Source organism: Drosophila kikkawai, chromosome 2R (assembly GCF_030179895.1).
Source record: "Drosophila kikkawai strain 14028-0561.14 chromosome 2R, DkikHiC1v2, whole genome shotgun sequence".
Lineage (NCBI taxonomy): Eukaryota > Metazoa > Arthropoda > Insecta > Diptera > Drosophilidae > Drosophila > Drosophila kikkawai.
Window position 1 is genome coordinate 21687699 of NC_091729.1, and position 13210 is coordinate 21700908.

At 48.6% G+C, this 13210-nt stretch overlaps 5 protein-coding genes across 8 annotated transcripts; 3 read left to right on the forward strand and 2 right to left on the reverse strand.

The window, feature by feature from the left end:
• Window positions 1-353: 353 nt before the first annotated feature.
• On the reverse strand, window positions 354-5683 carry MED23 (mediator complex subunit 23). Its single transcript, XM_017169143.2, has 15 exons — window positions 5568-5683; window positions 5401-5494; window positions 4383-5347; window positions 4237-4323; window positions 3972-4174; window positions 3537-3913; window positions 3301-3475; window positions 2751-3245; window positions 2371-2697; window positions 2093-2316; window positions 1953-2035; window positions 1748-1895; window positions 1032-1689; window positions 832-972; window positions 354-774 (listed from the first exon to the last, which is right to left on the reverse strand). The coding sequence occupies exons 1-15, from the start codon at window positions 5610-5612 to the stop codon at window positions 558-560; spliced, it is 4239 nt and encodes a 1412-aa protein (XP_017024632.1). The 5' UTR covers window positions 5613-5683; the 3' UTR covers window positions 354-557.
• Window positions 5684-5955: 272 nt separating this feature from the next.
• Window positions 5956-7270, forward strand: Gmer (GDP-L-fucose synthase-like protein). The gene is made up of 4 exons (XM_017169149.3): window positions 5956-6139; window positions 6195-6309; window positions 6368-6925; window positions 6981-7270. Exons 1-4 carry the CDS (start codon window positions 6027-6029, stop codon window positions 7146-7148), a joined length of 954 nt encoding a protein of 317 aa, XP_017024638.1. The 5' UTR covers window positions 5956-6026; the 3' UTR covers window positions 7149-7270.
• Window positions 7200-8257, reverse strand: asrij (OCIA domain-containing protein asrij). Its single transcript, XM_017169150.3, has 3 exons — window positions 8095-8257; window positions 7547-8036; window positions 7200-7485 (listed from the first exon to the last, which is right to left on the reverse strand). The coding sequence occupies exons 1-3, from the start codon at window positions 8152-8154 to the stop codon at window positions 7256-7258; spliced, it is 780 nt and encodes a 259-aa protein (XP_017024639.1). The 5' UTR covers window positions 8155-8257; the 3' UTR covers window positions 7200-7255.
• Window positions 8258-8344: 87 nt separating this feature from the next.
• YME1L (ATP-dependent zinc metalloprotease YME1L) lies at window positions 8345-11687 on the forward strand. 4 transcript variants are annotated; one of them, XM_017169144.3, is made up of 9 exons: window positions 8345-8654; window positions 8776-9200; window positions 9264-9323; window positions 9385-9574; window positions 9630-9722; window positions 9796-9878; window positions 9936-10252; window positions 10315-10705; window positions 10770-11687. In XM_017169144.3, the coding sequence occupies exons 1-9, from the start codon at window positions 8628-8630 to the stop codon at window positions 11431-11433; spliced, it is 2250 nt and encodes a 749-aa protein (XP_017024633.1). In that variant the 5' UTR covers window positions 8345-8627; the 3' UTR covers window positions 11434-11687. The 4 variants fall into 4 exon arrangements, with proteins under 4 accessions (XP_017024633.1, XP_017024635.1, XP_017024636.1 ...); XM_017169146.3 differs by having other exon boundaries at window positions 9939-10252; XM_017169147.3 differs by having other exon boundaries at window positions 8346-8654; window positions 9805-9878.
• Window positions 11688-11935: 248 nt separating this feature from the next.
• On the forward strand, window positions 11936-13204 carry EMC8-9 (ER membrane protein complex subunit 8/9). The gene is made up of 2 exons (XM_017169349.3): window positions 11936-12202; window positions 12618-13204. Exons 1-2 carry the CDS (start codon window positions 12005-12007, stop codon window positions 13029-13031), a joined length of 612 nt encoding a protein of 203 aa, XP_017024838.1. The 5' UTR covers window positions 11936-12004; the 3' UTR covers window positions 13032-13204.
• Window positions 13205-13210: the final 6 nt, after the last annotated feature.

Sequence of the window (13210 nt, forward strand, 5' to 3'; positions counted from 1 at the left end):
GATGGTCTGCTGTAGGGATGTTGTTGTGAAAAGGTTGTTGTTGCCATAAGCTGTTGTTGTCGGCAAAAAATAGGTATAAATGCATAAAATGAAATATAACAGTTTATACCAATTATTATTTTTGCCCAAAAGTTTTTATAACAGTTTATACCAGTTTTCAGTTGCTTGCTGCTGGTTTCTGTTCGCCTGTTACCCCAGTTTGGGAAGCGGCCAAATTGAATGGAAATTTATATACTTTATAGGGTCGGAAACGTCTCCTTCACTGCGTTGCAAACTTTTGACTGAAATTATAATACCCTGCAAGGGTATAAAAATCTATAAAAATACCTTAATAAAAGCTTACACAAATCGAATATGTTTAAAATTGAAAGCGTTTTCTTTATTTGTTTGCTCAAGTTATCTGAGAACGTTTACAAAGTACATGGAAATAGGACTTGGATACAATAATACAATAAATGCAAATAACCGGTACTTAACATGGACTAAAACTATATTTAAATTAAGCTTAAGGTATCTACATACGTCAGCTTGCACTTGGTTAAGGAGTCTGCCCTGGTCTAATTGTGGCGCATGTTTTGCATGTGTTGCTGTTGTTGCTGCTGTTGTTGCATGTGTTGCATGTACATTTGTTGCTGTTGCGGGTTTCCACCACCACTGCCCAAAGGAACGCTTGTAGTTTGCATTGCATTCACCTGTTGATGTTGCTGCTGCTGCTGCTGTTGTTGTTGTTGCAGTGGGGATTGGTTTTGACCTGATGCTGCATTGCTGTCGGCGCTAAAGGATAAGGTAAATGCTTAATGTTATTTCCTATTTTACCCACAAATTTCTTACATTTTTTCTGTGTGAATATCCTCCAAATTAAGATGTGTTATGAACCGAAGTCGCTTTTGCAACAGAGGACGCAGGCGCTTAATGATGGCCTCTGACTCGTTTTTGATAATATTACCCACGTGAATGTACTTGATGTGATAGCTTTAAAGGGTTAAACAGGTTAAGAAGGCCTGAATTTTAAGCTTTTTCCATTTACTTACAGAAAATCACATATCTGGTCCATGTAAATCAGTGGCTTTGGTCCATGATTCTTGTCCACGATCTCCAGAATCTCGTAAAGCAAGACAGCTATGCCGGCCACTGCGTTCGGTTTCTCCAATTCAATCCGCTGAAGGAAAGGCCCAAACACGTGACACAGATACAACAGCTGCTGCTCGGTGCGCACGCAGGGCTTTAGCTTCTCCTTGAGGTATCTGGTCATTGCTGCCAGCTTAAATGCGCCCATGTGATGGAACACCGAGTGAGCCACGGCCAGGACAGCGGCATAGCTCTTCTCCAGCATCCCCTCGCGCACGGTCTTAAAATTAAAGAGCTCAAATGCACTGAATCTGTACGTCCAATTGAGCATATTGGGCGTGTTGAGCATCTCCTGCAGCCGATCGTAGATGCCACTCCAGTAGGGCTCTGGCAGGGCGGCCAATACGATGCCCACTGCATTGATGTAGCTGTGGATCTCCTTTTGCGGAATCACCGCATAGCCGTTGATTATCACATCGATGATATTGTTGGCCACCACACCAGGTGGCACTGGCAGACCCAGCAGCTCCACACAGGTGACATAAAGCGCATGAGTTGGAGCATTGGGGTACTCATTAAAGCGCCAGTCTGTTGAATATAACACATTCTTTCCACTGATGGCTGCAACATTCAATAGATGGATTAAACCTAAGACACAGCAGATTAGAGTTTAACTCACTGTCTGCCAGACGTCGGATCAAGCTCATATAGTAACTTAGTTCGGGCGTCCAAACCGCGTCCTGGGTTAGCATGTATGCTTTATAGGGCTCAGTAATGCTCCAGTTGGGCGGCCGAATCTCACTAAAGGCACCTGTAATGGTGCTTACCTGAAATTCATTATTAATTACAGAGAATATACATTTTTAAGCAATAAATATGCCTACCAGTTTCTTTTTCAGCGCCGGCCGATCGCGAAGGATCCGCTCATAGTAGTGCAAAGTGTTGAAGAGATACGTAATGGGTCGATCTGAAAAAGGATTGTTGAGTATTTGTATTTCTTATAAATAAGGCATATCTTACGCACCGTGAAACTTGTACAATATGCTTAGATGATCCAATATAAAGCCCAGAATCTGATGGACATTTGTAATGGTCAGTTCGATGAATCGATGCACCACCACATCCAGAACGGGCAGAAAGCGCAGGCAAACGTTGCTAAAATAGACGGGCAGCGGAATATGCGATGCAGACTCGTCCAGAGCGAACTTTTCCGGGTACTTTTGGTGGAATGAGAGATGCTTGTCCTGCCTGAAGAAGAAACAGTCAGCCAAAGCGTATCTTTATGTATTTCTAACCACTTACCAATTGCTTTGCTTCCAATGATCAGGATTGTTGTCCTTGCAGAACTCCTGGACGCGATTTCTTAGCTCGCTGGCCTTCAACAGCAGCAGTTGGATGATTAGAAAACAGACCTGAGCCTCATTGCCCTCGTGGGTTCGTAGGGCCAGGCAGAGTACCACCCTGTCGATGGTCACCACATTGAATTTCCAGATCATATTATTGATCGTATCTACGCATTTGTGGATAAAGTCACGGCCATCCGACGAGCTGGCCACCTCGGCCACCAGATAGTCGCAGAATTTACGCAGGTGCGTGGACAAAGCTCGCGCACTGATGCCTTCCAGGATCCTAAAAAACTCAGAATTAGAGTTAGGCAGAGAGAGCATCGCATAGCTACCCACTTGTAAGCCACTGGACTGATGTTCTCCGTCTCCCAGATAATCTTGAAGAGCAGGCAAAGAAACAGCGGGTTCGTGGTTGGTCGCAGGAAGTGCGCAATGATGTCGTTCTCACTGGTCATGGAGCTCCACGTGCGGTACTCCTCCTCCACGGACTTCTTCAGCTGCTGCTTGTTCTCCGGCGGCTGATTGTTCTGCGTAAAGTACTCATTCAAGGCGGGTGGAAAGCAGGCCAGCGATTGCATGGGCCACGAGTGCGGCGTGTGCTGCATGATGTTGGAAAGGAAGTCTTTGCACCAGCCCTGCATCTCGTCGCCGCCGCCATGGACGTGCATGGAACGAGCTAATGTGAGGATAAGAACTCGATTTAGTTCCTCGCTTTCGTTGGACGCCACGGCTTGTTGATTTGTTGACTTGTCGTTGAAGTAGCGCGAGAACTGCGGCTGGAACTCGGCTGATCCAATGCTGGTGATCAGTCGCAGGGCAGTGGACTCAAAGCTAAAAAGGGCAAGTAAAAGTTAAAAAATTCTACTAATTAGTAACCCTAACTCACCAAAGATTCAACTGCATCTTGTTGGTCTGCGGCACAGAGGAGAGAGAGTGGAGCAGGGATAGTAACTGCACGCGATAGTGGGTGGGGACATGGTGCAGGCGATACGAAAACATCTCCATTAGGGTGTGCAGCATGGACCAGGCATGGTTCTTGAACACAGTCGGCATCAGTTGACCTGCAGAAGAAATTAAGGGAATTTCTTACAATGTTAAAATGATATTCCATCTCGTACTCACTTAGGAATCCCTTGATGCCCAGCGACTCGATTTCCGTGTAAACTAATAGCCGCGCATAGGTCTCTAAAAGCGCCGCCGCTGGCACTTGTCCTTTGGTCTGGGCCTGCTTAAGCATCTGCGTGACAAAGCTGTGGATAAGCGACATCTTGCTGTGCACCGTCAGACTGTCCAGCACCGTAACCGAGAAGGTCACAGCTGGTATCTGGGAGCCATTCGGCGACTTCGAGGTCCCATTGAGGGCATCCAGTAGCAGGCCCATCGGTCGCCCAAAATACTCCTGATTCGTGGAATATGCATTGCATATGAGTATGATGCGGAAGTCATTGCCCATGGTCATGTTCATCATAGTGTTGGGCGTGACCACGTGCTGCAGGAAGCTGCGAGGAACAGAAGCAATTTTAACACCAAAAACTAGAGCATACAAATAGTTCTTACTCATAGTGATTCTTCAGGGCGATGGGCAGCGGTCGCGTGATGTTCATGTTCTCCACTCGGGCCTTCTTCATCAGGTGGATCCACACACAAATCGGAGCCATGTGGCGGACCATAGAGGATTTGTTTATGTCCGGCAGCTTCAATGGCTCCAGTTCGGGGTAGAGAAGGTCAAACAACCGGAAGACGGGCAGGAAGTTTGTAATCTACAAGGGAAGGTCTTTAGGTAAATGTTTTCTCTGTTTAAAGCAATTAATATATAGCCTACGGGGTTCTTCTGTATGCTGCCAGAGATGAACTGCAAGAGGATCCACATCAGCTGATCGCGACCCTTGCGGAGCTCCAACTTAGAGAGCTGTAAAAAGTGCCAAGATAGACTATCACAAAAAGTATATAAATAATTGTAGGATTCACCTTCTCGTGCAACGCCAGCACAATGTGCATGAAGCTCACGAACTGGAAAAGCACAAAGTAAATCAGCTGCGAGGAGAGATGCAGCCACACCCACTCGTACGGTGTGATCTGCTCGTCTGAGGCATTGAAGCCACTGCCCGCAGTGGCGTCGGTCACCTCCGTCATCTCCATTGCCTGGACTATGAGGTTAACCAGCTGCTCCTCCAAGGCATTGTAGCGCTGCTTTTGGTGCTTCTGCAGGTTGAGCATCTGGGAGACCATCTCACGCGAATAGGGCTGCTCCAGCACGTAGCGAAGCAGGGGCTTCTGCTCCTCCAGCAGCTCCGGTTCGTATGGAAGGCTGCCCTTGAAGTTAAACTTAAGGGTGTTGTGGTCCAGGCGCCACGAGTTCATCATATGATCAGCGTAGCCAAAGTGCTCTACAATGGGCAACATGCTGGGGTGCCCGATGATCGACACCATCTGGGCCGTGGTGCGGAACTCCTCAACGAAGTCAGTCATCAGCCGGTTGAGTTTCCAGTGATAGGGAAACGGACGCATGATCTCGTTGGCAATAAAGTAGGCGGGCAGCAGGCAGTTGTTGCGATCGAATATAAAGCGCAGAATCTCCTCCACGGCCAGCAGCTGGGGCATGTACGTGACGTTGACGTTGAGCGGGAACCACTGTGCTTTGTCGCGGCACACCTTCATGATCTCGCGCACGCCCTTGTAGTCCACCTGCATGATTACCCGCTTGATCAGCCGGAAGCTCTCGATCCAGAAGGTCTTGTGCTCGAAGTCCAGTTTCTCGCAGAACAGCACCTTGTCGCACAGCATCCTGGCGGTAATAACGTGGGAATCCACTAGTTTAACTAGCGCTCCCATCAGCACCTTCATGTGGTAGCCGGAGGCGCCGGCGGCTCGCAGAAGGTACTGTCGCAGGACCTGATCCCTATTCTCCTGGGGCACATTCCCAAAGGACGTGACTGAAACGGAAACCTGTTAGCACCGCCAGAATCTCTGAGAGCCGTTTACTTACCCAATTCGTTGGCAAAGTTGGTGGCCCGTTCCTGCTCGCCATTAGGCTTGAAAACAATGACGCTCACAAACGCTTCGTCAATCGAGTCCACCTTCTGGAAAAAAGTAAATCGGAGAGAGCGGTGTAAACCTCAGGCGGTTTCTTCCTTTTCCGGCCTTTGCTATTACCAAGAACTCGTCGACGGCGTCAAGAACTTGAGTTTCCATATCCATTTAAACGTTTTTTTGCATTTCTGGGAGCGTATAAACAAAATCGCGTCTGCAGCCGGTGACAAACAGTGTTACCAGCTTTTAATAGAAATGAAAATCTCGAAAATATTAGCTGCAAAGTAGCTAGAAATAGCTAGGGAAATCAAGAAAACATTTCTTTGGACAATCCTAAAAGAAATTATATTAATGATCAATGGCACACAAAATGTTTGTTTTATAAGTGAAATGTATATTAAATGATACATTTTAATCCAAAAGTTTTAAATAAAATTAATTTCTGGACAGATAACCAAATTCGGCAAGAAAAACGCTAAAAGATCAGCACTGATTGCAACCGGCATTCGCAGCATCTGGTCACACTAATCTTTGACGTACAAAAACTATTTGATTTATTCGTAAGTTTTTGAGCTAAGAACCATGAAAGTGCTTGTGACAGGCGGCACCGGCCTGGTGGGGAAAGCCCTTCAGACGGTCATCAAGAATCAGGACGAGGAATGGTACTTTGCTGGCTCCAAGGACGCCGATTTAACGTGAGTAATTCGAAACCACTGTCCAAAAGTTACATTAAACAAGTTCCTTACACAGAAATCTGGCCGCCACGCAGGCACTATTTGCCCGAGAGAAGCCTACGCATGTTATCCACCTGGCCGCCATGGTCGGAGGTCTGTTCCACAACATGAACAACAACCTCGACTTCTTGGTGAGCTTCATGCATGGCTTGCAACGAGTAAAACAAAATCCAATAAACTTCCTTTCAGCGCAACAACCTGCTGATTAACGACAATGTCCTGCAAACGGCCCACGAGCAGGGGTGCGTCAAGGTGGTTTCATGCCTGTCCACCTGCATTTTCCCGGACAAAACCACGTACCCCATTGACGAGACAATGGTCCACAACGGCCCACCGCACCCCTCTAACTACGGCTACTCGTATGCCAAGCGATTGATAGACGTGCAGAACCACGCCTACCATGACAAATACGGCCGACTGTACACCTCTGTGATTCCCTGCAATATTTTCGGGCCGCACGACAACTACAAGCCCGAGGTGAGCCATGTGATTCCGGGCATGATCAACCGCATGCACCAGCTCATCACCGAGAATCCGGAGGTGCCGCAGAACGAAAAGGTATTCACGGTATTCGGCAGTGGAATGCCTTTGCGACAGTTCATTTACTCGCTGGACCTTGCCGAGCTCATGATATGGGTGCTGAGGAGTTACGATAGCGTCGAGCCCATTATCCTCAGTGTGGATGAGTGCCAGGAGGTTACCATCTTTGAAGTGGCCAACGCCATAGCCAGTGCATTTAACTTTAAGGTAAGCATCTGGCTTTGTTCCGATCGATTTGATGCCAATACACCTCTCTTTCCAGGGAAAACTTGTCTGTGATACGACGAAGGCGGATGGCCAGCACAAGAAGACTGCCTCCAATGCCAAGCTTCGCACCCATCTGCCCAACTACCTATTTACGGACTTTGAAACGGCCATTAAGGCGTCGGTGCAGTGGTACAAAGATAACTACGACGAGGCCAGAAAATAATTCCAATCGGCGAGCTTTAGAATTGTAAATAGATCCCTTCTGTTCGCAGCATGTTTTTTGTACGCCTTTTTATGTCCAACAATATAACAAATGCCTAATGTGAGAGCTCAGTCTGTCCAGGAGTCGCCGTATTTGTTCTTCTTTCCGCCTGCAGCTGGATCCAAGGGTGCCGCCTGGACTGGTCGCTGCTGGGGCGAAGTTGGTGGCTCATATGGCTTCGAGTAGGGACTTTGCTGGTGCTTCAAGTACTCCTCTCGGTTTCTCCGACGCAAGTCCTCGTACGACTGACCCGGCTTGGCCGGTTCCAACGGCAGTTCGGTGTCCAGCATTGTGGCAGCTATTCGAGAAGAAGAAAAGAATCTAAGACCTGATGGAACCAACTCATTGAATGCGCTTACAGTCCAACGTGGGCCGGTAGATGTCGTCCAGGCCGGACATTGTGGGCCGCGACTCTGTGTCCAGGTTCAGGGCTGTGCTTCGACCCGGCTGATAAGCCTCATCGCTGTACACATCCGCCGAGCTGGGCGTGAAGGGCGCCAGGGTGAAGGCCCTGCCCAGGTTCTCGTCCGGCGTGATGGTGCTGATGACGCCGCCGCCCTGCCTTCGCTGCCGGAGCATCTCACCCAACTGGGAGTTGGGTAGGCGCATGATCTTCTCAGCGCACTTTTGCTGGTAGCTGAACTTGCCCACAAAGTAGCCCAGAATGACGCCCATTACGACCTTGGGCACGGCGCCATATTTGCCATTACCCTGCAGATAGCCGTTCTTCACGCCAAAGTAGGCCAGGAGGCCGAGGCCAGTGCCGAAAGGCAGACTCCGCTGGAAGAACGACTCCGTATTGCATTCACGTAACGCCTTCACCTCCTCCGCGGAGAACTGGTAGTCGGCCTGGGAAAAGGGGGAATTTAAAGCTGAAGTTTGGATTTTGTGCCTCCACCGTGCTCACCAGTGGATGGGGGGTGTGCTGCGGAGCCTGGCGAGACCCATCGTTCAGCGGCGAGTCCATGCTGACCCAATTTATTGAAGAATATGTGAAATATATAATACTCAAAGTACCGGCATAGCCCCACTAGTTAGTGATGACACCAAGTATCGATAGCTTCGATAGGTGACTAAGATTTATCGGCAGATTTGCAGATTAGAACAGAACTTTAAATCGAATCCGTCAGAAAATTAATGAAAACTCCGTCTCAGTAATTGACGAAGCGCACTAGCACCTTCCTGTCACCGATTAACACCCTCCAGACAGACAAACCAGTCAAAATTAACCGTAGCGTCGCCGCCAAGAACCGCCGACAATCGAATTCGAAGAGCGTGCAGGCAGGAGGACACGCACCACCAGCAACACCAGGGATGCAACACGCACGACGCGACGATATTATGACATTTTCGCTGTATAGTAAAGTTACAGCTGTGTCGTCTGCTGGCCCCGTTCCTGCGCCTGTTGTTTTATTCAATTAGAGTTTTGTATTTTTGGAAATGTTCTCCACCACCACACACTCTGTGGTAAGTCGCACCGCCGGCCTGTCCGGCCCCCATTCTGTCCACCGCCTGACGTGTCTCGTATCTCCCGCTCTCTGTTTTTCCCTCGGCACCTGCCTTTTGGGATTTCGGATTTCGATGACAGCCCTACCTGTACCTCGGCAACTTCAGCAGAAAGCCGCACTACTACACCGTAAAGCGCACCAAGCTGCAGGGAAGCGCGAGTGCGGTGCGCCTTTCCAAGTCTGCCAGTGCCACTACTCCATCGACTACAACGACGACGACGGGCCGAAGTCATGACCTCGTGCTGGACCTGCGTAACCTGCTCACCCAGTCGGGCGCCAGCTTAAGGGGCATGGTGGAGAAGGCGGCACGGCTGAACGGCATTCTGGACCGGGAGCTGGTGAACGAGACGCTGGCCAAGGTGACCAGCCTGCTGCCCGCCATGCGCGACGTTCGCGTCACGCTGGAGGAGCCGGCCACACAAATCGGTCGTGTCCAGCTACAAAATTATCAGTTTGAAGTTTCGCTAAGCGGCGGAGCTGGTGCCCAGCCCACGGGGGCCACTGTGTAAGTGCATCCTACTCCGAGTATCCGTACAAGATTCAAACATATCTGCGTTCTTTATTTCAGCAAGGTGATTCCAACCATAACGCCAGGTCTTCTCCGTCCGCTCTTCTCCAATCAACAGCTGTAAGTGCGCGGATTGAATCAACGAATTCTCCTCGCTAAAGCTGTGCTTCTCTTTCTCTAGGAAACAACTAAGGGGCTTCAAGACGGATCGATCCATTGAGGCGGAACAAAAGCGCAATCCCACAATGACATCCCGGCTAAAGACTGCCCTGTCCAACGCGCCGCAACGGATTGACGGAGAGACACACTTCCAGGCCGAGAAGCTGCGACGGCTGCTGGCCAAGTCCGACGATCATGGTGGCCAGAATGCAGTAAGCTGAGTGCTTAAATCCGTCTCCTATTTTTGATAATCCTTTGTTTTTGTAGGAGAACCTAAAGATAGCCTTTGCCGAGGGCTACTTGGCAGCCGCCAACGCTGAAGATTCTCCGAAATCTGGAAAAACAATGAAGTATATAAAGGTATGGAAACGTCTTTTACTCGAGCCCAATCCTTTGTTTGAGTTTTCGTTAATTCCCAGTAATTGTCACAAAGTTTTTACAGACTATCGTCGTAATCGTCGTTTTCCTGGGCATATTCCTGAGCTTCTTCACTACCTCGAACGGATCTGTATTTCGGTGAGCCTCCCATTGCTCCTCCTCCACTGTTGCAGCTCTAATTTTGTTACCTTCCAGCAGCATCCAGCTGGGCAATCAGGTGGAGGTAGATCCCGAGGAGATCAACGTCACATTCGACGATGTCAAGGGCTGCGACGAGGCCAAGCAGGAGCTGAAGGAGGTGGTCGAGTTCCTCAAGAATCCCGATAAGTTCTCCAATTTGGGCGGCAAGCTTCCAAAGGGTGTGCTTTTGGTTGGCCCGCCGGGCACTGGCAAGACCCTTCTGGCCCGTGCCGTGGCCGGTGAAGCCAAAGTTCCTTTCTTCCATGCCGCTGGCCCTGAATTTGACGAGGTCCTCGTCGGTCAGGGCGCCAGACGAGTGCGCGATTTGTTCAGTAAGTTAAAAGTCTCATCACTAGGATGCGTTTCATAAATTTTTGTTGGTCTTTTATTAAAGAGGCAGCCAAGGCCCGGGCACCGTGCGTGATCTTCATCGATGAAATTGATTCGGTGGGCGCAAAGCGAACCAATTCCGTGCTGCATCCGTATGCCAATCAAACCATTAATCAGCTACTCTCGGAGATGGATGGCTTCCATCAAAACGCTGGCGTTATTGTTCTGGGCGCCACCAATCGACGCGACGACTTGGATCAGGCTCTGCTGCGTCCCGGACGCTTCGATGTGGAGGTGATGGTATCCACCCCAGACTTTACCGGACGCAAGGAGATCCTGGGTCTCTACCTCACTAAAATTCTGCATGACGAAATCGATCTGGACATGCTGGCACGCGGCACCTCCGGATTCACAGGAGCAGACCTGGAGAATATGATTAACCAGGCGGCGCTGAGGTGAGGATCCTCGAGTTTATGGAAAATTAATAAGTTTTAAATTCTGATTTTCTGTTTCTCGCAGGGCTGCCATCGACGGAGCCGAGACGGTGAACATGAAGCACTTGGAGACGGCACGTGACAAGGTACTTATGGGGCCCGAGCGCAAGGCTCGCCTGCCGGACGAGGAGGCCAACACCATTACCGCTTACCATGAGGGCGGACATGCCATCGTGGCCTTCTACACTAAGGAGTCGCATCCGCTGCACAAGGTGACCATCATGCCGCGCGGACCGTCACTGGGCCACACCGCCTACATACCGGAGAAGGAGCGTTACCATGTCACAAAGCAACAGCTGCTGGCCATGATGGACACAATGATGGGCGGCCGTGCCGCCGAGGAGCTCGTCTTTGGCGCAGACAAGATCACGTCGGGAGCCAGCAGCGATCTCAAGCAGGCCACCTCGATTGCCACGCACATGGTTAGGGATTGGGGCATGTCGGACAAGGTGGGTCTGCGAACCATTGAGGCGTCCAAGGGGCTGGGCACCGGCGACACCCTCGGACCCAATACCATTGAGGCCGTGGACGCGGAGATCAAGCGCATCCTCAGCGACAGCTACGAGCGGGCGAAGGCCATCCTGCGGAAACACACCAAGGGCCACAAGGCGCTGGCGGAGGCGCTGCTGAAGTACGAGACGCTGGATGCCGAAGACGTCAAGGCAATACTGAATGACAACCAGACGTAGTTTCCCAGTCGGTGTGGATTGCAGGGTCAAGGGATACAGAGGGAGACCAGGACCTTTCATTGGACATTCAGCTGAACTGCTAAATATTATTTAGTTACAATATAAACAAATCGAGGATGGAGAGCCAAGCAAGAGCGGGACGCAGACGGAAAGTTAAGAAATAAAATGTTACACATATTTAGTTATGTTTTCCATCATCCACGTAGTATTAAATATTAGTTTGGAGTAATGAATAAAATTGAAGTCACATCCCATCTGAATTTCGCGCTTTTGAGGTATAAGTGTGGCCAGCATGCCGCGAGGGTATATTAAATTAGATTTAGAAATAATAATAAAATAAAATATTGAAAATAAAATATATATTTTTTATTTAATAGTTACGCGTACGTAAGTTTAAAAATCAAATTGAAAATAAAATTTAGCTGCATAAAATAAAATCTAAGCTATCGCTATCGAAGTCAAATAATCGATATATCAACATATTCGATTTATCGAATAGTTTTGTGTTCAGCACTAATTTCCAATTCATGTTTTTTTTCCTACAAGTAAATTGAGAAAATAATCAAAGAAAATGTGCGACTACAAGATCTCGGATCGGGCCTACACCAAGCTGATATTCCATGCGGCCAAGTATCCGCACCTGGCGGTCAACGGGCTGCTGCTGTCGGAGAAGTCCACAAAGGGTTCTGCGGTGGAGATCGTGGACGCGATTCCCCTGTTCCATCAGTGTTTGCATGTCACCCCCATGGCCGAGGTGGCCCTAATGCAGGTAATTATCAATTGCCGGTCTCTGGAACATGTGTGTACTTTAATGAGGACGTTGCCCAGCTTAATGTGGAGCTAGATGGTATGTTTCTCTACTCCCTGCTTGTTACACGTACTGCAAATGAGGGTACGAATTCCAAATATTAAAGAGAATTGTACATTTCAGAGAATTTTTAAAATAATGTGGTACTAGTATCCATTAAAGCAGGAAAATATTTAAGTAAACTCATGATTTGCATAAAATATTTTGCTTTAGGTAGAAATGGTGAAGAATTCCAGCCTATTCTGTTTCTTAAAGGATTACATTTTGAATTCCCTGATTCCTTAAGTATAATCCTTATAAAATCATTCTAATACGAAGTTAGAAACCAATTTTGAACATTAAATAATTGCACCTTACCCCACCCTTTCCCTTTCAGATCGATGCCTATGCCGAGCGCGAAGGCCTGGTGATTGCTGGTTACTATGCTGCGCCGGAGAACTTTTACGACAATCAGGTTGACAAGACCCCGGCCGCCAAGATAGCGGACAAAATTCAGGAGAACTTCAAGAACGCCTGCTTCGTGGTGGTGGATAACAAGCTGATGACTCTCCAGCACGACCGTGCCGCCATCCAGGTGTACAGCTGCGCCGGAGAGCCCGCCACCCGTTGGTCAAAGGCCAAGTTCACACTGTCACAGTCATCGCAGACACTGGAGGGCGTATCGCTGCTGCTGAAGCGCGGTGCTATGCGCGATGTGGTGGACTTTGATAACCATCTGGACAATCCGGAAAATGATTGGACCAATGACTTCCTGAACAAGTCCCTGATTGACCTGCAAAAGCTGTACTAGTCGCCTGTTTTTAACGTACTTTTGTTTTAGTCTAGCAAATGGAGAACACGCCGAAAATTCAACCTTGCAATTTAATTTATTGTAATTACAATTGGATTTCAGTAATCTTTAGAATAATGCATATAAGTTAAATAACATTCAACTAATTAATAAATAATCAATTCTTTCATCTTGTATGC

Bases quoted from the DNA above. Each gene is read 5' to 3' on its own strand.
- EMC8-9 (XM_017169349.3), top strand. From the start codon at position 12,005: ATGTGCGACTACAAGATCTCGGATCGGGCCTACACCAAGCTGATATTC. The intron at 12,203-12,617 runs GTAATTATCAAT...TTTCCCTTTCAG, and splicing joins CCGAGGTGGCCCTAATGCAG to ATCGATGCCTATGCCGAGCG.
- Gmer (XM_017169149.3), top strand. From the start codon at position 6,027: ATGAAAGTGCTTGTGACAGGCGGCACCGGCCTGGTGGGGAAAGCCCTT. The intron at 6,140-6,194 runs GTGAGTAATTCG...TTCCTTACACAG, and splicing joins TCCAAGGACGCCGATTTAAC to AAATCTGGCCGCCACGCAGG. The intron at 6,926-6,980 runs GTAAGCATCTGG...CTCTCTTTCCAG, and splicing joins CCAGTGCATTTAACTTTAAG to GGAAAACTTGTCTGTGATAC.
- asrij (XM_017169150.3), bottom strand. From the start codon at position 8,154: ATGGACTCGCCGCTGAACGATGGGTCTCGCCAGGCTCCGCAGCACACC. The intron at 8,037-8,094 runs GTGAGCACGGTG...CCCTTTTCCCAG, and splicing joins AGCACACCCCCCATCCACTG to GCCGACTACCAGTTCTCCGC. The intron at 7,486-7,546 runs GTAAGCGCATTC...CTTCTCGAATAG, and splicing joins CTACCGGCCCACGTTGGACT to CTGCCACAATGCTGGACACC.
- MED23 (XM_017169143.2), bottom strand. From the start codon at position 5,612: ATGGATATGGAAACTCAAGTTCTTGACGCCGTCGACGAGTTCTTG. The intron at 4,324-4,382 runs GTGAATCCTACA...CACTTTTTACAG, and splicing joins TGCTGGCGTTGCACGAGAAG to CTCTCTAAGTTGGAGCTCCG. The intron at 3,914-3,971 runs GTAAGAACTATT...TGTTCCTCGCAG, and splicing joins GCCCTGAAGAATCACTATGA to CTTCCTGCAGCACGTGGTCA.
- YME1L (XM_017169144.3), top strand. From the start codon at position 8,628: ATGTTCTCCACCACCACACACTCTGTG. The intron at 8,655-8,775 runs GTAAGTCGCACC...TTTCGATGACAG, and splicing joins CCACCACCACACACTCTGTG to CCCTACCTGTACCTCGGCAA. The intron at 10,253-10,314 runs GTAAGTTAAAAG...CTTTTATTAAAG, and splicing joins ACGAGTGCGCGATTTGTTCA to AGGCAGCCAAGGCCCGGGCA.